This window comes from Passer montanus, unplaced genomic scaffold (assembly GCF_014805655.1).
Source record: "Passer montanus isolate IOZ18808 unplaced genomic scaffold, ASM1480565v1 scaffold14, whole genome shotgun sequence".
Classification (NCBI taxonomy): domain Eukaryota; kingdom Metazoa; phylum Chordata; class Aves; order Passeriformes; family Passeridae; genus Passer; species Passer montanus.
The window spans coordinates 12,021,799-12,046,215 of NW_024360941.1; the positions used below are offsets into that span (position 1 = coordinate 12,021,799).

Genomic DNA, 24,417 nt, shown 5'->3' on the forward strand with positions numbered 1-24,417 from the left:
GCGGTGACGTCCCGGCGCGGGCGCTGCTGACTGGTCCGAGGGCTGCGGCGGAGGCGCCGATTGGCCGCTCGCGCTGCCCTTCCGACGCTGCCCGGCGCTCGCTTCCTGAGGCGGCGGCCCGCCCGCGCCGCCTCCCGTGACCCGCGGCCGCTCCCAGCTGGCGCTTCCCGGCGCTTCCCGGCTCCATCCCGCCGCAGTGAGCGGCGCTACGGGGAGCACGGGCCCGGGACAGCGGGGCGCTCTTGCGGCCGGCCTGGGCCGCCCTCCCGCCGCCTCGCAGGCCGCCGTCCCGGCTGCAGGATGACCCCTCCGTCTCACTGGGACTTCCCGGTGGAGCTGTGCTGCCGGCCCATGGCGTTCGTCACGCTCACCGGCCTGGACGTGGTGTACAACGCCGTGCACCGCGCCGTGTGGGACGCCTTCTGCGCCAACCGCAGAGCCGACCGCGTCCCCATCTCCTTCAAAGTGCTGCCCGGCGACCACGAGTACCCCAAGTGCAGGACGAAGGTAGCGGGCGGCGCGGCCCCGGCTGCGCCCCGTCCCGCCGGGCGCCAGCCCCGCGGCGGAGCGGCGCCGGGAGCGGGATGCGGGAGCGCCTTTCCCCGCGGGAAGGGCCGTGCTCCCGGCTGCCCGGGCTGCGGCCGGCGGCACCGCGCTCTGCCGCGCCGCGGCCGCCTCTTGCCCGTGCTGGAGGGGGAGAGTGGGAGTTCGAGTCAGGGAAGTGCGAGGGGAAGCCTCTGAGGGCGTTGTGATGGAGCCCTGTGGGTGCAGGGAAGCCTAGGGGTGCCTTAGCTCATGAGCCACAAGCACAGAAAGCCCGTATGGTTTACTTGTTTAAGTACTTGCATAGCATTGAGGTGCCTCGTAAAATTTGAGCTTTACTGAAACCCAAAATTTAACTTTGGAGAAACGAGATACTTAATGTATTTTGAAAAAAACCCTAACCTAACCTATAAAGCTTTTTTTCACCAAACATTTCACTTTAGCTGGTGAAACACAGCAGAAGGAATATCTCTGTTAATCTTTGTGCTTTGCAATGGCAATGAGTTTTAACTGTTATAAAACTACATGATTCCATTATGCTGACAAAGAGTCTAAATTGGTGTGTCCTTGCACTGTTTTGAAGCCATGGTTTTCAGCTGAGCCTGGTATTTCACGGCAGTGTATGAGGCTCGCTCCTGAGCGTGACCCTCTCCTCCAGCCTCCCTGCAATCTGCTCTTGCTGCTAATGGGGCACCAGGCCCTGCTGCCTGAGCTGTTGTGGGATATGGCTTAATTGGAAGCAAGGCTTGAGGGGAACAATGTTAAAGGCAAGATGACAAACATATTAAGTGACAAGAATGTAGAGGATATGCCCTTTCTCCTGCTATAAATGTTTGTGAATGGATTTTGTAGCTTGCTTCAATATCCTCAATGTTTTCAGAGGACATCCTATGAGTGGTATATTCCAAAAGGAATCCTGAAGACTGGTTGGATGAACAAACACCTGAATTTGGTTCCAGCACTTGTGGTGGTGTTCTATGAACTGGACTGGGATGAGCCACAGTGGAAGGAAAAACAGTTGGAGTGTGCTACTCGAGTTGAAATTGTCAGGTAGATTTTTTTTTTTTCACTTGCTTCATAATGTACTGCAAGCTAATGCAAGTGTGATTGCAGAATCTGTTTGCATTCTAGAACATACAGGGTTTTTTTCTTAAATATAAATTTAGGGGAACTTGAACTTTGCTTTATAATATAAAGAGTCAAGAGCTTTTTTAATGGTTTATTTGTAAACCATTACTTATTTTACTTAAGTAAAAACAGCCCCTGAAATTTTACTTGCTAAACTCAGCACAGTTTTTCTTCCCAAAAGAAGGAAGACAGTATTTTCTGAATGATGGAGCATGTTGTGTTGTTTGGCTTTTTCACCTTTGTAGCATTCTTCCAGTGCTTCCATCTAGACTGATGTTTTTTTCCTGGTTATTCAGAAATAAGAGGTGAAACCTTGATGCTGTGCTATGTTGTCTTTATTTTAGGCAAAGCTTGCAGGGAAGAAATACCAAAGTTGCTGTGGTTTTGATTCAGAAAAAAACACCATTGCCTCCAGGTACTTGAAAACTCTATGCACAGTTGTGGAGTTCTCATTTTTCAGAAGTCCCAGCAGACTGAGCTGTCTTTGGTTTGTCACATCTGTGGTTCTTCATCTGATGTCATCTGCATTCATTAAATGCACTGTGACTGCAGGAAGGTGTCAGGATAAAAAGAGCATTCCGGACTGTTGACCCTAAACATTTGTTACTTTTATTTCTAACTTCTTCCTCTTAAGTCCAAGTGCATTTTTTGATACACAGTATCAGAGATGGCTTCTATGCTAAAACATCTGACCTGCTTTCTTGTAAGCAAGTTGCATTTTAAACGTTGCTTGAAATCAGGAAAACCAGTAAAAGCATTGACAACTTAGAGGAAGAGTGTTTGGTACTTACTGAGGTCTTTTGTCTTAATTTGGTTTTAATCAATAAAATTTTGGAGCCACGTGGAACTGTGAAGCGTGACACACTTTAACTTTACATTGCTGTAGAGCTCCTTTGTGCTTTCTAGTGTCTGGCAAACCATTTTTGGTTTTTTTGCTCTACCTGCTGTATGTGTTTGTCTTTCCTGGATGCTGTCGTGTTTCTCAAGACACAGGATATTTAATTCTGTGAGAGGTGAAAAACTTACATCATACTTGTAATTTTTTGCTAAAACCTGCTAGAAAGTTTCTGCATGTGTTCTGCTCAATGAAGCACATAGTACTCTGAAAGAAGTAAGAAAGAATGTGCTCTTGGTTTTATCTTTATTAGATTTTTCAATATTGTTTAGACCTTTTGGTCTACCTAAGGTTCATAACCTGACCTTTAAGCTTTTAGAACTAGTTTGACATTGCAGCACCCACTTACTTGTGCTTTCCTTGACTTCACTAGGGGAAGATGTTATTGCATCAGAGAGGGCTGCAGCTTTATGTAATGCTTGTGACCTTTCTGGAAAATCACTGTTTGTGCTTCCCCACACTGATCATCTTGTTGGCTATATTATCAGGTAAGTGACTGTGAACCCCTGTCTTGCTCTGTTTGCAGACTGTGGGTTGGTTTACACAGCCCCTGGCCTGCTGGCAGCAGATGGTGTCTCAAAGGGGAAGGAAGATCTGCACACAAGAGTTAGCAGAGCTTACTGAAGGGGCTTTAAACTAGACCTAAAGTGGGAAAGGGATAAAACCAGTTTCACTAAAAATAAGCCTGGTGCCAGCATGCCAGTATTGCACTATTGGTGTGCTAGTGAGGGCCTTCATTCTGCTGGCTCAGTGGAGATAGTGGATGGAAATCCATGCAGTGCTGTGTCCAGTTCTGGGCACCTCAGTGCAAGAAAGACAGTGAGGTGCTGGAGTGTGTCCAGCTGGTGGAGGGTTGGGAGCAGAAGCCTTATGAGGAGCAGCTGAGGGAACTGAGGGTCTCTAGTTTGGGGAAGACCTTATTGCTCTCTACAGCTCCCTGAAAGGAGACTGCAGTGGACAGGTTGGTCTGTTCCCCATGGCTTCCCCTCAAGTCATAGGGTGAGAAGAAATGGCTTAAGTTGCTTCAGAGGAGATTTAGATTGGATATTAGGAAAAATTTCTTCACCAAAGGGGTTATCAAGCATTGGAACAAGATGCCTAGGGAAGAGGTTGAGTCACCATTGAAGGTGTATTTAAAAGACACATATACTGTGCTTAGGGACAGTAGGATGGGCTTAGTGGTGGACTTGGTAACAGGTAGACAGTAACGTTTGATGATCTTAAAGGTCTTTTCCAATCTAAACAATTCCATGGTTCTAACAGAGAATTTGAGAGGTCATGAAATGAATGCTATGTGGTGCACTGATTGTAGATCAGCACTGAATGTTTTACCTGTTTGCTGGAATTCTTCAGGTTATTCTGATGAATTCCACACAATTTCATTTCTCTGTGAGGTTGAGTAATGACAGTCAGATTTGCTTTTAAGGAAATATTAGTAGATATCCCAAGATGTTCCCCAGGTAGAGATAAAGTGGGCTTTTCTACTTCTACAGTGGTTTTGACCCTGCTGGTTTCAATGATTTTCCATACAAATATGTTTTTAGTTTATCTCTTAACAGGTTTTTGGTTTCCCCCCCCACTTCCACTCCCTGTCCATGTAGTCTCCCCTTCTGTTTAAGTTAAGTGGCATCTATCTGGTTGCAAATATTATGTCTTTGTCATTCTATACATTTCTTGTGCCTTCTGTTTTGATATTTAAATGGACTACAATTTCAAATAATTTAGGAAGGCCTTTCAAAATCAAATTGAGGAAAGGTAAACACTTTTGTGTAGCTCTAAAAAGAAGGGCTCAAACTAAGGAACTGTTTTACAATAATTAGTTCTAATTTTCCATATATTCTCAGGGAGAGGAGGGGTCACAGTCTGAGGTTAACTCTGCTCTCACCCTCATATTTATATATAAACAGTATAATTTTCAACATAAATTAGTGCTGCTATTGTATTCATGCTGCTCACAAACTGCCACTGGAATTCATCAAAATAAAGTAACCATTACTTCTAGCTTTTCATATTTTTTTAGGTGCTAAATTGATATTATATTAACAGAACTGGTACTTCAGCCTTTATTTCCTGCATGTGTCAGTGCTGTTGCATGTATTCCTCTCCTGGATTCTGATGTTGTTTTAGTTGATTTTACTCCTTACAGCTTGGTTATACAACATAAGCTCCTTAGATCCTCCTCAGTCTCATGCTGCATTTGGTGTGCTTGTCCTCTTTGTCCTCTCCCCCTGTGAGTTGCTGTGGGCTATTTCTCGTGCTGACAAGTTTCACTGTTACCTCTGCAGCCAAGGTAGCTGTTGATGTTTGGACAGAATAATGAGACCTAGTCTGTACCCTCAAAATTTTATTTACTGCTATTTTTTCCTTTCACTCCTACCTCCACAGTAAAGCAAAAATATGCAGTTCAGACATATTCTGAGAGCCTCAGCAGGGTTTTCTTGTTTTGACTTAAGGGCATCTCTCATCGTTCTATTACCTTGCAAAATCAGAACAGATTATCCTGAGACTATCTTAAATTAAATACTAGAGTTTGTTGTATGAGAAGTTAGTATATAAAGGTCTCAACTTACATGTTCTACTTATTGCTACCCTTTTGGTGAAAGATTTTCGTCTGCAGACTCTTATCCTGTGTGATAACTTAGAGGAGTTTAATAATACCACAAGGTCCTTTGCCAACGCTAAAATAAACATGATTAAAAGTAACTTATTTTGAAGAACTTAAGAATTTCTATGTATGTGGGAGAAACTTTGTGAAACTTATGAGCAACTTTGTTGCAGGTTGGAAAATGCTTTCTATGAGCACGCACAGACTTACTATTATACGGAAATAAGAAGAGTTAAATCTCATAAGGAGTTCTTGAACAAAACCACTCACCAGGTAATGTTACCCTATTTGTGAAATACTGTGCAAGTTATATTGCATGTTAAAACATGAAAATGTTTGTTACTTAAATGTTTTTTTCCTCCTTTCCAATTTGAGATGTCCTATCATAGTATAGGAAGTAAATCTGGTTCTATTTTCTGCAATTTAAACTTTTATTTTGATTGGCTTTCTTCTTACATTTGTCTTTCTCACATCTGCCTTAGAAGAGCTGCAGGGCAAAATAAAGTTCTCGGATTAAAAAAAGTAAAACTTCTCATTTATCTACATGGTTTAACATATTTGAGTGTAGTATCTTAAGTTGTGGGATGTGTTTCCCTTAGATATTTTGTACTCAGAGTTGATTTCGGTTTTTAACTTTTGCTTTTCAAATCCACTCAGGCACATTGTGTTCTGTTGCAATTGCCAACTTTGCTCTCTTGGAAGCTGCAATCCAAGTGGTGAGCTCCAAACCACAATAAGCTCTGTTGACATAGAGATTTTGGGGTGTTACAGAGCCTCTCCCTTGTGCCAGGGTAACAGGCTCTGAACAGATTAAACCTATTGAAAGATCACTGCTGTGTTGTGGTGAACTGTAGACAGAACTATTGGGAAACAGTTGCACAGTCACTTTTTTAAGTCAAGTGCTGTATTATGTAAACCTCTGAAGTTACCACCTGTATCTCTGTGTAGGTAACAAGATACGTTTGGATGTTTGTGAATGATGTACATTGGTTGTGTTTTGCAGCTTTTGTTTGTTAGACACCAGTTCAAAATAGCCTTCTTCAGTGAGCTGAAACAGGATACACAGAATGCTCTCAAGTAAGACTCACGTTATCTTCCCTCACCCTCTCTACCCCAAATTACTGCTAAGCCATAAACTGACAAATAGTTTTGTGAATGCAAAATTATTTAAACATGTATGTAAGGGGCAAGTTCTTCACTGGGAAGAATGCTCTGGTTGGAAGGCTGTTTTTCACTGTTGGCAGTCCTGTTCTAGAACTTTATTATCATGTGTGTTTTAACTCTAATTATTCCTGCTTAGGAATTACAGAACTGCATATAACCTTGTGCATGAATTGAGGGCTCATGAAACCAACATGCTGGAAATCAAGACCATGGCAGGATTTATAAATTACAAGGTAAAAACTGTACTTCTAGTCTTTGACAACTGTTACTTAAAATAAAAAATTTGATGTACCTTTAATGGGGAAAGGTTGTAAAGTTTAGTTTTATATTGCTTTTACAGAGATGGATTAGAAAGAGTTATCATTAGAACACCAATTATGCTCAGACTTGCAGAGACTTCTGAATTCCACACAAAAGAAAGATCCTTAGCTGAAGTTTGGGATTATCTTGAAGGATTTAAGTTCTTTTGAGGTGCAGTCTTCTGACTCTGAGCAGGGAGAATGAACACCAGGGCTTCTTGTTCCTTGAATATTTTTGTCTTCTTGCAAAACTTAGGCCAATTTAGTTCAGTTACTGCTTGTTAGGGGGAAGAAAGTAACTCTCTAAGGATCAGTCCATACTTTTGTGGTATTTTGAGGGCTTTTAGGTAAAGTGAAACTGTCTCACCACTTACAAGAATCTTGGAGTTGTATTCCATCAAATTCCATTTGCAGACTGCAGGCTTCAAAATAATGATCTTTCTAGAGGCTCTGAAGTTTCCTGTTATACTTGGCAGTGAGTTATGCATTCTTCTGTTGATGTCTTGGGCAAGTAGGGGATGATAAATAGTATTAGATGAAATAGAGAACCACATGGTTTCAGGTGTAGTACGTTGTGGTTTACAGATGTGAACCATAAACTTCTTCCTTTGTTTTTTATGCAATTTTTGCCCTTCAGAGTTATGTAGAATTAGTTGGGGGACTGGCGGAGTTGACTGATAATCCTTAACAGCCTAACAGCGGTTTTTCATTTTACTTTTATCTTTTCCTAGATCTGTCGCCTCTGTTTTCAACATAATACTCCACTGGATGCTATTGCACAGTTCAGGAAGCATATTGACCTATGCAAGAAAAAAATAGGAAGTGCAGAACTGGCTTTTGAGCATGCTGCCTGGATGTCTAAACAGTATGTTTTTGCTTAGTAGTTTTTTAGATAAACAGTGAACTTCAAAAGGTTTACTTGTCTAGACAATATACAAATTCTTAGTTCTCTAGCCAAGAGATACACAAGAACATAAAATACACTATTGTTCTGTTTTGCATTGATCATTGACTGCTTTTCTCTTTGAATGAACAGAGTATGAACAAATGCAGCCATAGAAATCAGATGCAAAAGTTCAGAGAAATATCCTGTCTCTTGAGTAACCAGGACTTTTGTTTGTAGGGTGCCTTTCAGTTCATATTGCTGCTCTTTACATAATCTTGGTTATAAATGGGGTTTTTTTAACAGGTTTCAGGCTTTTGGTGACTTGTTTGATGAAGCAATTAAGCTGGGATTGACAGCAATTCAAACTCAGAATCCAGGTTTCTATTACCAGCAGGCAGCCTACTATGCACAGGAACGGAAACAACTAGCAAGTATGCTTTGTAACCATGATGTAAGTTGGGAGGGGAAAAATGCTTTGTAATTAACCACAATGGAAGTGGAACAATCTGAAATATGTGCAAATGAAATCTGAGGAAAGAATATGTGTCTTTGTGATGCTTGTTAGCATTACATTTATTTGTAATGTATGGAAAAAGTTGCCCCAGAACAAATACATTAGTATGTATTTATTTATTTATAAATAATTCTGACATGTTTTTAATATTTTTAATATACCTGAAAACTCACTTTGTGAGTTTTGAAAACTCACATATTTATATGTGCACTGTGTCTGGTGACTTACAGAAAGCAGAAACACAAGAGCATTGGTACTAGGATATGGGAGGGATATTGTTTTACTATTTTTCTAACACTTGTCTGGCAGAAAATGAAACAGGAACCCTTTTAATTACTATATTTGAATTTGCAGTCCTCTGTGACATACCCCAATCCTGATCCCCTGGAAACACAAACTGGAGTGCTTGACTTCTATGGGCAAAGACCATGGCGACAAGGAATATTAAGTAGGTTTCTCTACTGCTACAGAAGTATGAGTTTGAATCCTTATTTGAGATCAGATTAGAAAAGGACTGATTTGTCTTAACATATACACTTTAAATGTTAAAATGTGCATTATAAGGACTAGGTGGTTTTGCTGTAATTTGCTGGTTTTGGGTCGATTCTTAAAAGGATGGGGAAAGATAGTTGTATTCTAGAATTTCCCTTCTAGGAAGATGTAGCTGCCTGTGAGGTAATAGAATATGTGAGTGTGTTTGAATTGAAGCTTGCACTGCATATTGCTCATGGTATAAATTGTCCCCTTTGGGTCTGGACAGAATTCCAGTTTCATGGATTTTTTCATTGTCTTATGCAGGCTTTGATCTTTCTGATCCTGAAAAGGAGAAGATGGGGATTTTAGCCTTACAGCTAAAAGAGAAAAATGTTCTTCACTCAGTAAGTTTTATTTAAAAAAAAAAAATCTGTTGTTTTAACATGACCCTATGTTTGCATGTATAATGATATCTGTAATGGTTTTGTCCACTAGGAGCTGATAATCACTTTGTTGAGTAATGCTGTCGCACAGTTCAAGAAATACAAATGTCCAAGGATGAAAAGTCATTTGAGTGAGTATAGATCATCAGATGCATTTTTTAAATTTATTTTGTAAAGACTTTCAGTAGTGATCCGGATTTTTTTTTTCCAGTGGTTCAAATGGGAGAAGAATACTACTATGCTAAAGATTATGCCAAAGCTTTGAAGTGAGTATCATTCATGATTGCTTCTTTTACGTGCTGCCTTCTCACTAAGACCTCTTGTCTTATTGCTATGGAATAATGTTGGAAGCTTGTATGAGATGCTCCTCGTATCTGGCTGTGATTGAAACATAAGCTATTGAGTCTATGAACCCCACTTACATTAAAGAAACTAAAACAGATGAGTCGGTTATTAAAGCATAAAAAAGTTCCTGCTCTGAGCTGTTGTCAGAATTTGCCATATTGGGCAAATTATCTATTTCTAACTCACTGATTGAATTCTGTCTGTCACTCTTGTTTGAAGTAGGAGAGGTGTATTTGCTTGTTAGTAGGTGACTGGACTTTACATGGAAGAGAAGATAGGCTAGGATAAGCAGATCAATTTGTGTCAAGTCTGATTGTGCTATGAACAAGCATTTTTTGTTTATGTTAGATAGATTTTTCTGAAGTAGGCAGAAATTCTTGTCTTAAATAGTTGAGAAGAGTTTAAAAAATTACTTCTCTGCTTTGCTAGTGACAGCAAACAGTGGTAAGTATTAGGAACATATGTGTATGGTTTTGCCTGAAAAAGATTCATTGTGGACCTTGGAAACCCTTGAAGTGGGTTAGGAAATAGGAAAGAAAAGAAACATCTTGGCTTAAGGAATATTAAATTTCTTCAGTTTGGAAGGGGACTTTATTGTGGGGGTTTGGTTTGTTTTTCTAAATACTTACTGCATATTCAATAGTAAGGCATATTTTTAATGCAGTATTGGACTAAGGCACTTCTGTCCAGTTACTGTTTTGCTAGTTCTTTGTGACAAGTCTTGTGAAAACTTTTCTATCTAGAAATAGAGAATTCAGGGAATAAATGTTTCTTTATCATAGTTTCATGCTGTTTTTGATAAATCATTGCCTTGTATAAACAGTAGACTTTAATTTAGCATGTGTATTAGTGAAAATGAATTTTGTATTAATGATACCAAAAAAATGCACACTTCTAAAAAATCTTGGTGAGCATAACTTATTTCCTCTCAACTTTGTTATGTTGCAGACTGTTGGATTATGTTATGTGTGATTATCGCAGCGAAGGATGGTGGACCCTCCTCACTTCCATACTGACAACAGCACTCAAATGTTCATATCTGATGGCCCAGCTGAAAGATTACATCACATACTCTTTAGAGCTACTGGGCAGAGGTATTCTTCTCTGAATATTTTGAAATATGACAAATCATTGTCAGACACAGTGCTTATAGTACTTCACATTATTTGACTACAAAATAACCGTGTACTTGTGCTGGATTTTCACTACTTTCTGTGCTACACTGGGAATTGAGTTGCCTTTCTTCTATTATAAAATTAATTGTGTTCAAATAGACTGTGTCAGGATATCTGAGATGCAGAGCTTCATTTGAGACTGTTCAAATAATGTAACAGGAACTTCTGAGCTTTGGAATGGCAAAGAACAGTAGTACAGCTAAAAGAGAAACATTTTTCCTAGTAACACGATTTTTCAAAAGCTAACACAGTTTTTCTGGACTTTAATATCCCAAATATGCTTCTCCAAGGCACTTTCTAGAACTCTGCTGATGAAATATGTATGTGGGATGTTTTAGGGGAAAAATGTGGCATAGAGTGGCTCCACAGTAAAAATGCAAGCACTCTGGTCTGTGTAATGCCTGCTCCTTGACATTGCAGAAATAATCCTTTGGGGCCCTAAATTGCTAATACTACTATTAGTGCCAGTGGTAATGGGTTTGCATCTTCTTAGAGCTAGCCAGGCTACTCTGCTTTGTCTTGAAGAATAGAAAGTGCTGCAAAACCACCTTTCTTCAAGAAAAGAATGCTTATTTTCACTAGTCCTTGTTTCTTCCTGTCACCTTCTGTGAAAGGAAGGTGACAGGAAGAAGTTTTTTTGAAGTTTGTTTTTACCAGTATTATCTGAGCTGGCCTCTTTGTGTGTTCCAGATTTCTCTATGCTTTCTCCTGTTTTGAAACATAAACAACAAGATGGTATAAGCATTATTCTTCTCAGGCTTTGCTCCAATAAATTACAAAATACTTATCTAATCAAAAAATATTTTACCTGGTTCCAGTGAAAGTAAGAGGAGTAATTTAAAATGGGAATGTCCTTTGTTATGATAGATGGATGTTAGAATTTTTTGTCCTCTGGAATGTGTTATTTGAAAGATGCAATCTGAGGGGAAGATTTTACTGTTAAATTAAAAAGAAAAAAGTAGAGGCCCTCGCTTCTGTCTTGTAATCTTTGTTTTGTTCTCTTTATTAGCATCTACTCTTAAAGAAGATCAGAAATCTCGAATAGAAAAAAATCTCATAAAAGTTCTGATGGTAAGTGACAGAACTCCTATTACCATTTCAAATAATCCTAGGAATGGTCACTGTCTGCTAGCCTTCTTTGATTGTTCTTTGTAATCCTTTGCCTGCATACAGAATGAAAGCCCTGATCCTGAACCTGATTGTGACACTGCTGCTGTGAAAGCATCACAGAAATTGTGGGCTGACCGTGTTTCCTTGGCAGGCAGTAATATTTTTACGATAGAAGTCCAAGATTTTATACCATTTGGTAAGTAAGAAAGCAAATTCACACCAGATCATAAATTTAGATGCTGTTGTACCTTGAAAAAACTAATTAGGATGAAAATATGAAGGCTGTACTAAAACTAACAACAGTGTTCCAGCCTTGCTCTGTTCCTTGTCTAAATCAACAAGAGAAGAAAAAATGAGAGAAATTGGTGATCTCTTATCCCTGATATGGATTACTCAAGAATTCCCTGTTTTTTGAAAGACTTCTGACATTCAAGTGTGCTGTGAAGTAGGATTCTGAGGAAAGAGGGCAGAATGTGTGCAAAATAATATTTGCCATTGAAAAGGGGGCATGCATGACATCCAAGTGTACAGGATTGTCTCTTTTCTGCTGAACATCTGCATCTCCTCTCCTGTGCAAAGGTTTTGGCCAAGTGCTGAAAGGTGTTCCTGTGACAGTGTTAGTTGCCAAATTTGTCCACTTGCGAAATAGAGTTGTAAGAGTGTACACAGAACAATTCTTGCCACAATGATTTCAGGAGTGTGCTTCTGGAATTTAATGTTATAGTTTATGTTTAACACCTACTTCTTGTTTCTTTTTTCTTTTTCTTTTCTTTTTTAATTCCAGTACAGTGCAAAGCAAAATTTCTTGCTCCTAGTTTTCATGTTGATGTTCCTGTGCAGTTTGATGTGTACTTGAGAGCTGATTGTCCTCATCCTATCAGGTTTTCCAAGCTCTGCATCAGTTTCAATAATCAGGTACCTGTGTTCTAACTATCTCTGACCTACTGACAGAAACTGATAATAAGAATGGAATATCATTTTATTTGTTTTAAACACTTTTAAAAAATCAAAAGTTTTTGCCAAAAATTATGTTAATACTTCAGCTGAAAGATGTTTGGATTTTTAACGCATTATCTGTTGTTTTTGACAAATACATATTGATACTGGAATAAGACTGTTTGATTAGTTCATCTCTCATATCTATGAGGCTTGCTAAAGTTTCAGAAGGATCATTTTAATGTCTTATTTCTTCTGATTAATGAAATTATATTAATAAAATGGATATCTTGTGACAAATAATTGCAGTGTGATTACTTGCTAGTTTAACTTTGATATTGTGAAAAGTCAGAAAAACCCATACAGTTTGATCCAGTGACACAGAGCCTTAATATTTGCTACACTGCCATTACTCTCTAAAGATGTCCTCGGTCTGAATGTATCAACTTTTTTTCCCCCCTTCTCCATTGTAGGATTACAACCAATACTGTGTTGTAGAAGAAGCCTATCAGAAAAGTGATATTCTAGAACAGTCACCACAAGGAACAATGTGCTTAGTGCCTGGCAAAACAAGAAAGTTCTCTTTCAAATTTGTTGCAAAAACGGAAGATGTAGGAAAGAAGATTGAGGTTTGTCTGTTTGTTTTGTACCCTTCTTACTGTTACATACAATGAACTCAAACTACAATGTGCCCCTAATCTAGCACCAGTTAAAAAGTCACTGCATGAATGTCTGAATTCTTGAAACAGAGTATCAAAAGTGAGTGAAACTATTGACAATGACAAAACATGAAGAAAATAATGAAAATGGAAGAATTGTTTCAAGAATTTTTTTAAGTATGTGCAATACTTAAAAAGTGGTGGTATAGTACTACGGGAGGGTAGGAAATTTCAACTTATCACCTGAACATGGATACTTTTTCCACTGCTGTTTCATTAAATGAAATCCTGGGGTGGTGAGGTCCTCAGTCTCCAAGCTGTCAGAAGCTTTTTGGTGGTACATGTGTTTATTATGTCTGTCTATGCTGGAAAACTACATTTCTACAACAGGTGATCAGAAGACTCACCAATAGGTGTTTAAATTTGTGTCTGTCAGATCACTTCTGTGGATTTGATCCTGGGAAGTGAATCTGGCCGCTGTGTGATTCTGAACTGGCGAGGAGGAGGGGGAGATGCTTCCTCATCTCAAGAAGCATTGCAGGCAGCACGGTCCTTCAAGCGCAGACCCAAGCTGCCAGACAATGAGGTGCACTGGGACACTTTGACAATTCAGGCAAGCACGATGTGAGTAACTGGGGTTCCACGCTGGTCTTTTTCTATGGAGTTGTTCCCATCATGTTGTTTTTCGGGAGTCTCACATCTCTTAGTTTAATAGGTCATCAGTTATGGGAACTTTCTTACACAGTAGGGTGTTTTAGCTTCCTTTAAACTAGGCTTAAAAGCAAGTTATTTAAGAAAGATACAATAACGGAGTCTTTTCTCTTAAAGGATTATTTCTAGAGTGCCGAACATTTCCGTTCAGCTCCGTCATGAACCTCCTGCCCTGACTAATGAAATGTATTGTTTGATTGTGACAGTCCAGTCACATGAGGAGACAGTGGCCAAAGATGTCAAGCTTACAGCAGGTTTAAAGCCAGGTATTTGGGGTTATTTTCTTTTAATCCAGCAGTCTCATAATTGACTACTTTTTGTGGGTGCAATGCAGAGAAATAGAGTAAACTGTTTTCTTGCAGTAATTAAAAGCCAAACCAAAGTGAAAGTTGGGAATGATGAAATACCAGTGGTAAGAACAACAGCTAACAGACTCATTCAGTTATGATTAACCTCTGATTGTCTGTGGTGCTTACATGTGTATTTTCAGAATATGAATCTTGACAACTTTGAAAGAAAACATGAAAGCTTTTATATTCTTCTCAGACTTTTTATTCTGTTTGCTTGTAACTAAAGTTTTCTTTTCCCCAGACAGATCTTTTTCTTGCTGAGCTGAAAGCACTAGACAGTGCTAGATAAATGTTTTCTAAGCATAGACGTTGTGGGTTTTCTCTCACACCCACCCTGCTTTTTTTGTTTTCCCTGCCCTGGACAGCACGGTTTGGTTTTTAAACTACTTGAAATTTGGAGAACAATGGAGCACTGAAGCAGTATTTCTTAGAAAGCAATGGAAAAAAATGCAAATATTCTATGTCTGAGTCCTAGCTATCTCTGTGTAGATATTGCTGACAGTTTTCAGTGTGTGAAGCCCAAATATGATACTCAGTATTCATCTTTGTAGCAATTATCCTGAAAGACAAAAGTATTTTTTAAGTCAGTAGCATATAGGATGCCATATATTCCGTGTATCCTGAAACAGAACCTTGTTTTCCGTAGAGTTTATGGTTCATTAAAGTCACTGGAGTATTCTTGAAACTTATTTAATTGGGTGTTTGGGCTTGGCTCCTGAAGCACTGTTTAATAGATGGTCTGTGTTTTTCTTATTTTTTTTTTTTTTTTTCCTTGCTTGATCTAATCTCTTTAACATGGGATATGCAAGGTCAGTGTGGGTTTGCTGATTGCATTAAAAGAACAATTGAAATCTGACATTTCACTTATAGGGAAGGTGATGTATTTTCCACAGTAGTAACTCTTTGGCAAGATGTAGCTTGTTTTGCTTTGAAAATTATCCCGTGTAATTGCAGTAATGCCATTATTCTAGTTAAACTCTGACTGAAGAATGGTGTCATTTAGCATCTGTACATTTCTTTTTATGTACTTTCAACACTGACTTGAAAGAAAAGTTTTTAAAATATGTGAAATCATTAAACCATGTTCTTGAAAACAAAAGAATCACAGAACAGTGAAACTTCCTTTCTACTTCATTATAGACTATCAAGAAAAACTTGGATCACGTAATCCTGTTGTATTATGTAGATGATAGGGAATATCTAGATATGATTTCTGATTTTTGAGATTTTTTTTTCTGGCCAAAAGAGATGAAACAATAAACTTGCAAGGGTAAAAATGCTTCAACTTGGAAAATTTTGAGGTGTTGTCAAATACATCTTCTGCTGGTACTTTTGAAAGATTCTCCTGACAAAATAAACTGTGTTAATTCCTCATGCATTGCTTTTAGAGATTTTTTTGTTTGTTTTAGTTATTGTTTTCATGTTTTAGTGATGTAAGCCTGTGTAGATATGAACACTGTTTTTAATCCTAGGACAAGATGCTAACCTGACTCAGAAAACTCAGGTGACTCTTCATGGAACAGATGCATGTGATGATTCTTTTCCTGCACTGCTTCCTGATATCCCTGTAGGAGACTTGCAACCAGGGGAAAAGGTCAAGGCTTAAAACCTTACTTCTATATCACACTCAAGAAAATAGGGACCAACTGATAAAGACTCCCTTAGACAGACTTCAGTTTACTTTCTGATATCTGAACCAATAAATTAAATGCTTATGGCATATTTTTCCTACTGTTTACGTGTAGTTTAGTACTCCTTTAATGAGACCATCTTTTGGACTAAATTGGAGAATGAGGTATCTTCTGGGTTTGATGGTACAGCTGGCAGATATGAAATAAAGAGGCTGACTTCAACTACTAATGAAATGCTCTGCTTAATGGGCAGTAGATAATAGTCAGCAAGTGTGACTAGAGATGGTAGAGGGTCAAATATGCACTAAACTGAAGTTGTGACTAGTAAGTTAGAAACTGGTTATGTCCTGTATTACACAGTCATGGTTCTTTTTTTATACTGTTAAGTAACAGAGGAGCATCTGGAACAAATCCAGTGAAGCAGCTGGAGTTGTGCTGCTCTGGTTAAAATCATTAGCTGCATGATCTAGATTGTGCATTCTAGGAGATACATTATGGTCACAATAATGCCCATTCTGGTTGCCCTGTTGGACCAAGTCAGATGATTAACAACTTTTGGACAGCTCTAGACCTAATTAATGTACTTTAGGTATAGCTCACACAGTCTCTTTTATTTTGCAGCTGGAAAAACCAATATACATCCGTTGTGGAACAGTTGGTGCAAGAATGTTTCTGTTTTACATTTCTTATTTAATCAACACTGTTGTTGAGGGGAAAGAAATCCTCTGCAGGTGTCACCGGGTAGGTTTGAAAGATGCACTATTTGCGTTTTATACGGATAAATTTGTCAAATACAATAAATATTCTAAAAGCTATAACTTTGAGTATCTTAGAACCCTTTCCAGCAGATAGAAAAAATGCCAAGTCAGCAGTATGGTAGCCCTTTTTAGCATGAGCAGTTCTATAACTATTAGCAGAAGACACATTTTCTATATTTGTTCGTAAATTTCTTTAAAGATACGTTCTTCCCTGGGGAGGACTTGATTAAAATAATTAAAAGTAACTTTCTATTAATCATCTTTGACATCAATAGCCAGGCCTTAAGCTGAATATAACTTTTTTTCCTCTATTCTTCCTGTCCCTTTCGTTGTCTCTAAAGGATGAAACTGTAACCATAGACACAGTATTTCCTTTTGATGTTGCCGTCAAATTTGTCTCCACAAAGGTATGTGTTTGAAAAGTTGCTCTTGTTTTGGAATCACAACGCTTTGGAGTCACACCCTGTTTAGTTTGAAATAGTCAGAGCTTGTGTGTGTCTTGACAGCTGGAGCACTTGGACAGAGTATTTGCAGATATCCCATTTTTACTGATGACGGACATCCTGAGTGCCTCTCCTTGGCCTCTCACGATTGTAACAAGCAAGTTACAGCTGTCAGCTTCCATGACCCCAGTAGATCAACTGGAATCTTATGTGGAGAATGGTAAGTTTTCTTCGAGTATGTTCTCTATCAGGAGTTATGCCTAAATTGGGAGTAATAAAGGAGGACACTTTAAATAATGCTTATTTATTGAATTGTAAGTGGAAGAAAGCTGCTTAGTACTCTAGTTGCTTGCCAGAATACAACTTGGACAGCAGCATGCTTTGGAGTGTAGTTCTGCTTCACTAGGTCAACTAAATAGCCTTGGATGATGGATGGTAAATAAAATTCTAAATACAATAGACATGAGGGAAAACACCTGAAATACTTCTGTAAATGCAACTTTTTAGATATCCATATCAAAAGACACTCAATATTTCCAGTGTTTCTGGGCCATATATAATTTCTGGAATGCACTTTACCATGTCATAGAGGCAGTATCTAAAGTGATCCATGTCCATGATTGCAGTCACAAAACTGAAAAATGTGAAGCTAGAAAGGGCAGGTTATAAAGAACAACTGGTAATAATAATCTTTTTTTTTTTTTAGTATTACCACAGTTTAGTAACTTATTTGCATTTTAAAAAGTTATCTTGAAGATCTCAGCCACTAAAACTGCAGTGTGTTAGCTTTGAAGTTAAATAAGTGGAGTACTTAAAAGTAGAGCTGACCCAAAATCTTGCAACAAAACACTGTCTTTGCATTTGTGGCATCAGAGATGTGAATTCTGTGTTCTGTCAAAACTGTGGATGCAGTGAGGTATTCTGAGTGGCTGCCTGACTGTGGGACAGCTGTCCACTCATGTAATCAAGGACTTGCAAGGCTCTACTTCATCTGTTGATTCAAGGATTGCCTGGCAAAAAGCAATTTTTTCCCAGATCCTTTAGTCTTCAAACTACAATATTTCATCTTCAGCTCTGGCACCTTGTGCTTCATGGCTTCTGGCTGATGCTCAGAAAGAGCTAAGTGCCAGGACATATGAACCCTGTAGGTGTCAAATGTTCAGCTGTCCATCTTTTGGTTGATGGGGTTTTTTTAAATATTAATGATAAATTTTGAAAGACCAAAACCTATTTTCTTAATACTTCTAAAAATCACTCTCTACATGTAAAGGCACTCTTTTAGTTTATTTGAGTGGAGAAAAAAGAAAAAAAAGAAAAAGTGAGAACTTGGTTTCACTGATAGGCCAGTAGATTTTTCTTGCATTCCTTCTCTTCCCCTGCCCTCATCCATTTCAGAGGCAGAGGGAATGTGTCCATGTTCATTTTAGTTTTCAAGCATCAGAGGTATCTTATGCTGATGTCTTGGAATCTGCTGTAGAAGTGTAGAATTTGAATTGGCATTATTTTGCTTTTTGTGTGTGTTTATGAACCCTAAATTTGCAATGATTCATTCTGTGTGTACATTAAAGATATTATAATGCTGTTCATGAAGTAAGTGACATATATTTGTGTATGTTACCCTTTCATGTATTGGAATACTTCCCAATCTATTGGATTTATACATTATGTAGGTATACTTTGCAAAGCACTGCAAAGGCCTTTCTAGCTGAATGATTTTGTGTCATATTGCATTTCTAGGCTTGGTGGCTTAGGCTGTAATTATGCTTTGATTTTAAACAAAATCTTGCTGATAGTTGTTTTACAGACAGGTGAGAGTGCCAGTGAGTGCTTTTGCCTTCGATGTCCTCCAGTTACTAATGCTAGTGGAGTGGCAACTGGATGTTATATCATTTCCTGGAAGAGGTAAGCATCTCCTGGCCTTGGTGAGGAGAGGAAGTAAGCTGATTTGTTTTAGGAATGATAGTGAGATGTTGGGTTTGGTTTTTTTTGGGAGTGGGGAGGAGTACAAAAAACGAAGAAAAGTTCTGTATTTTCCTGTAACAAGCACAGTTTAGAATTTGGACTTTACTAATTACTACTTAGTTTGTATACTTACTTGACACTTTATGTAGTATAATATTCAACATGGTCTGCATTTGACTTTTTCCTGCAGAAGTTCACCTGTGGAAAGTGTACCTGTTGTTAACACAGTCATCACTCTGCCACATGTGATTGTAGAGAGCATTCCCCTCCACGTTAATGCAGGTAATATTACTTTGGCAACATACATGTCCTAATTAGAATTTCAAAGACTGCCAAAATTTTTACAGCACCAAAAGCTTCAGTTTACTGTAGCAAAATACAGAAAAGTGGTGCTGAATATTATGGAGCTAGAGAAAAAAACTGCCTCAAGGCTTGCTCTTCTTTCCCTGCTTGAAGGGAAGAGGAGGTAGGTAGTTACACAAATGTGTTCTCCTAAAAGCTGTCACTGGAGCTGACATAATTCTCAACATGTGTTATGTGGCAGCACAGAGACTGGAGTTAGCTCTGCTGATGCTGCCTTCCCAGTAGCTTTCTCTAGATGCCTATGGCAACAGTTGTTCCATCCACCCACATTCTGTGTGCATCCCAGGAAGAAACAGACTGGAGAGCTGGAGATGCTTGTTGGCAGGTGAAATGTTTCTCTTGTAGCACTTCACCTGCACAAGAGCAGAGGGTGGTTGAAATGCCCACCAAACACACGTAATTTCCATGCTTTCCTTGGCTTGGTTTCATTTGTACTGAGATTCTTTCACTATCCTCCTATCCTGTTACACTTTGAACGAGCTTCCTGACAGTATCTGAGTAGATTTTGGTAAGCTGAAAATAGTCAGCAGCAATGGAGTGACTTTCTAGTTAGTATTCTTGGGCAGTGTTAGCAGCTGGGAGGTTTGTAACTTGTTGTTGAAACATGATACTGAAAAACTGTAGTGAAGGTGTGTTCTGTAACTAAAAAATCTTCTCTTTCTAAAAGATCTTGTCAGAAGGGCTTTAGATGCCTAGTTCTTGTATCTTCTTTTCTTAATGTTTCACTGTTTTTTGCGATAGAGTTTTCTTTTTGAGTGGAACTTGAAGATGTATTTGAGATTACTTACTTTCTTTCCAAAGACCTGCCATCATTTGGTCGAGTCCGAGAGTCCCTACCTGTGAGGTATCACCTGCAAAATAAGACCAATTTAGTCCAGGATGTGGAGGTGTCAGTGGAACCCAGTGATGCCTTCATGTTCTCTGGCCTCAAACAGGTACAGAATTGTCACATCCACTGATCCTGGTTTATCTGGTAGTGAAGAATATGTTGATTAGACTTACACTGATGTACAGAGAGGATAAACTCATTGTTTTTAGATATTTAAACTATGGTAAATTCTGTCTGGAAGAATATATGAATGCAGACTCCATTTTAAAAAGGGCTAGATGGAAGCCTGTCTAGGAACTGTTTGTCATGGATAACATGGTGTTTTGGCATAGAAGCAATAGTTTAACTAGAATTGGAAATTAGTTTCATTCTTTCCAGCTTCAGAAAGTAACTAGTGCAGAAATAGAAAGTAGGCAGAGCTTTTGGACACAGAACTTACCTATGGTTCTGGCTTTCTTTTCTTCTTTTTCTAAGATCCGGCTACGAATCCTTCCTGGCTCGCAGCAGGAAATGCTGTACAACTTCGACCCTCTGATGGCTGGCTATCAGCAGCTGCCTTCTCTCCACGTTAACCTGATGCGATTCCCAAACTTCACCAACCAGTTGCTCAGACGTTTCATACCAACACACATCTTTGTAAAGGTAAGGCTGTGAGGAGTCGCTTGTGTTTCAAGGCTCCCCTTGGGGCTGCTGACATTCTGGGGACAGCCACCCCAGCTGTGTTCAAAGCTGAGTGTCTCTTAAGCAGACTGAAATGTCCAGCTTGTAACAGGGTTAGTTGCTTTGGAAAATCTTGTGTTGTGCATTGGTGTTGTCAGCCAAAATCTTTAGGAAATCTGTTTCAGTGCAGTATGTATTTGGTTACCACTAGGTGAATGAACTGAATGTGCTTGTCATGTCCCTGTTCTGTTCCATGTCTGACTCTGTAAAAGGAGTTTTAAAATTGCCTCTATTTTGAGCATAGTAGAGTGAGCTAAGTATTCAAATACTTTTAATACCATGATTCATAGCACTTCTGAAAAAAGTGTTGGAGCAACCCATATGACTAAGTTCAGAGACACTGTAGCATCCCACATCTCCCTAAATAACTTCTAAAAACACATTCTGTTAGTGAATCAGTCTAGATTTTTTTTCATAGGTGGTATAACTCTGAAGACAGTTCAGTCATGCCATGAAAAGCAGATCTTTTTACTTTTTAAGAATCATTTAAATCCATTTGCCCAAAACAGTGCTTTCTCATTCCACTGCTGCTGTCTCCAGAATATTTTGTTCACTTTTTATTCAGAATCTTAACAAGCAAGGAGCCCAAAGACTTGTTTATATGATTTGAGATGGACTTATTCAGAAATCTGTAATCATGTTCTAGGAAACTGGCCTGATGTTATTTCAGTTTTGTTTTAACCAAAAGAGGTAGGCAGAACTTACTTTTTGAGTGTGCTGACAGTCACTGGCTCTTCAAGACTTCAGGGTATCCTCCTAAGTAAATAGAAGAGGCATTTTTTCTCCAAAGTGTGGTGTTCATAAAACTCCTGTGGACTCTCAAGCTTCAGAATTCTTTGCTTTTGCTTTGGAGTTGTCAGAACATCAGAAAACCTTATTGTAAAGGTGTCTTTTCTTCTTTAGAACTTCTTCCTTGCTCTCTTCTATCTCTAGTAATGTTGCTTAAAATTTCTCCAAGAAGCTGTCAGTCTAATTCCTGATAATTATCAGCTTTCTATACTGCAGTAATGCTCAGAGCTCTGATCAGCCAGGCCTTGTCTAAGCTGTGCAGATGTGTGTGGAGAAGGCATTTACCAGGGCAGTTGAGGAGCTGAGGCCTCTAGGGGCCAAACTGAAAATTCAGTTGGATGTCCTGTGTGTTTGTGCCACTATTGGAAACCTTTAGAAGCAGGATAAGCTTAATGCTACACTTGGGTACCAGAGCTACACTGACAACACAGTGTATTGCAGAGTCAGTTTCCTAGTAGTCTACTTTTTTTGCCTGGGTGTGGGTGTTTTGGTTGGGTTTGGATTTTTGAGGGGAGTTTGAGTAGCTTGTTTTGTTTGGTTTGGTTTTTTTTAAAATTCTGTCTTTATTTTCTTAAAGCCTCAGGGTCGTCAAGCAGATGACAACTCAATTGCAGCTGCATAACTTTGAGACCTGTACCTCTGCACTTCAAGAAATGGATGTTGCACAGAATATGTAAAGCTCACTTTGGAAACAAGGTTTTGATCAAACCATAAGAATTAAATTTTATTTTGAAATTATAACTCTTAGCAGAACTAATGTTTAAAGAAAAGCTAGTGTTTCATAGACTTTCTTTAAGGAATAAACACGTGGGGAAATCTTGGTGCTTTATTTAACAGGAGCATTCTTTTGAAGTTAATTTTGAATGTCAAACTCTTAAAAGTATTATTGAGGCATATTAAGTGTCTTGAATATTTAAGAAATGCTAATTCATTTGACCAAACCTGAAAGATGTTTTCACAGTTAACAGTGCAAATTGCGAAGTTTGTATTTACTGTTAGAGATTTACAACATTGAAAATTATCATTTTTTACAGAAGTTTGTCCTGTGCCACTTGTATTGAAGACAGAGCAGGTTGTGCAGTAGCACTGTAAATTACATACTGCTATTGCAATTGAGCAGCTTACTTGTCCTTTAAAACCATAACTCTCAAAAGGCACTATTTCTCCTGGGTAAGCCATACATCCAATTTTGAATTCAGCAGCTAGTCTAAAGAACAGAGATTCAGTCATACCAGTTGGATTATCCAACCTGGAGCTGGTGTGGTTTGGGGTTACTTTTACACAGTTTCCAGATTAAAGACATGTCTTGATATTCTGCTGTGTGAATTTAAAAAAATAAACATCCTACTGTTGTACAGCTCTGGATGAAGTGGTGTGTAAAGTACAGTAAAATATGTATATATAAAAAATTGCATTGTGAAAATTTGCTTTGTTTAACTTTCTAAATAATTACATTTTGATTGCTTGGGAAATACCTTATTTATTGTCAAAGTGAAGTTCTAATAAACTGCTTGTGACAGAGTACTTCTGAAACTGTCTCTAACTGCATTGCTTTCACAGTTTTTTTGTAACTGGTTTCACTTGTGGACCGGTACATCTGTCTGTGGCATTGAGGTCCAAAATGACAGCTGCTGTACTTGAAGGAAAGCATGAGTGAAGTCCTGAAAAAATGTAAGAGGATACACTGTTTTTCCATGGAGTGCAGAGGTAGTTGTGTTATGAGGGTTTTCCCAATGTGTAGATGGGGATAAGAAGATGACTGACAAACTGTGCTGGGAAGAACAAATTAAACCTTGTTCTTTGCTTAAATGTACTGAACTAAGTGGCAGTCATGGAATAGGTATCTTATCTTTCTCTCTTTTATTTTTTTGTTTTTGTTTTTAGAGTGGAAAATGTATTTCTTTTCCAGATATTTTTTTTCTCTTAAGTAATCACACAGGTTGCAGCAATGCTGGCACCTCTGCTACTCCTTCTTAAGACATGTTGATGCAAGTAGTATTAGTGTTTGGTGGAGAATTGGGTGCCTTCCCCCACCCCCAAAACAGTCTAACAGTGGCTTTTATCCCTTTGACAAAGGGAATGACATAAAATACTTTCATGGTTACAATAATGTTGTAGTCTTAAGGGAATTGTGTAAATACATTCCTTCTTAAAATTGTGAGTAGTAAGCATAATATGGAAAAACAAAATGCAGGCATATCCCACACCATGGCAAAAGCTTGCCACTTCACCATAGTCACAATTCCTGTTCTCTCACTCACAGAGGGAATCCTTTCTTGTTTTGTAGGATCTTACTATAGCTGTAAACACTACAAGGCAAATATTTTTGTGTTAATTGTCTCTAAAGTGCTAGGCACACCTTTTATGCTGTGTAAATGACTGATGTGAATGAAAACATGCAGCAAACAGGAGCCACCTTGTTAAAAATGCTCGAGAAGTGATTAATGATGACTATCTTTCTGACTCATAAGATTCTAATGCTGAGGGGAATGTTTGTGATTCATTACCCAAATCCCTTTGGAAGTCTTAAGGAGATACACTGAAATATATGTGAATGTAAGTGCAATTTTTTTATTATTTACTATATTTTGATAAGCACTATTCACACTTCAATGTATACTACATAAATGTAGTCTATTTTAATTTGAGCTAATTAAGTATCAAAAAAAAGAAGATACATATAGA

At 38.6% G+C, this 24,417-nt stretch overlaps 1 protein-coding gene across 1 annotated transcript; it reads left to right on the plus strand.

The window, feature by feature from the left end:
• Positions 1–102: 102 nt before the first annotated feature.
• TRAPPC11 (trafficking protein particle complex subunit 11) lies at positions 103–23,265 on the plus strand. Its single transcript, XM_039700157.1, has 29 exons — positions 103–507; positions 1,424–1,593; positions 2,016–2,086; positions 2,940–3,054; positions 5,345–5,444; positions 6,175–6,248; positions 6,472–6,568; positions 7,366–7,499; positions 7,824–7,971; positions 8,389–8,482; positions 8,833–8,912; positions 9,004–9,082; positions 9,163–9,217; positions 10,245–10,390; positions 11,481–11,542; positions 11,645–11,777; positions 12,366–12,496; positions 12,991–13,146; positions 13,613–13,800; positions 14,005–14,153; positions 15,710–15,831; positions 16,490–16,609; positions 16,968–17,033; positions 17,133–17,289; positions 18,863–18,971; positions 19,222–19,313; positions 20,196–20,329; positions 20,698–20,865; positions 22,310–23,265. The coding sequence occupies exons 1-29, from the start codon at positions 301–303 to the stop codon at positions 22,352–22,354; spliced, it is 3,402 nt and encodes a 1,133-aa protein (XP_039556091.1). The 5' UTR covers positions 103–300; the 3' UTR covers positions 22,355–23,265.
• The last annotated feature ends 1,152 nt before the right edge of the window (positions 23,266–24,417 follow it).

Bases quoted from the DNA above. Each gene is read 5' to 3' on its own strand.
- TRAPPC11 (XM_039700157.1), top strand. From the start codon at position 301: ATGACCCCTCCGTCTCACTGGGACTTCCCGGTGGAGCTGTGCTGCCGG. The intron at 1,594-2,015 runs GTAGATTTTTTT...TCTTTATTTTAG, and splicing joins ACTCGAGTTGAAATTGTCAG to GCAAAGCTTGCAGGGAAGAA. The intron at 9,083-9,162 runs GTGAGTATAGAT...TTTTTTTTCCAG, and splicing joins AAGGATGAAAAGTCATTTGA to TGGTTCAAATGGGAGAAGAA.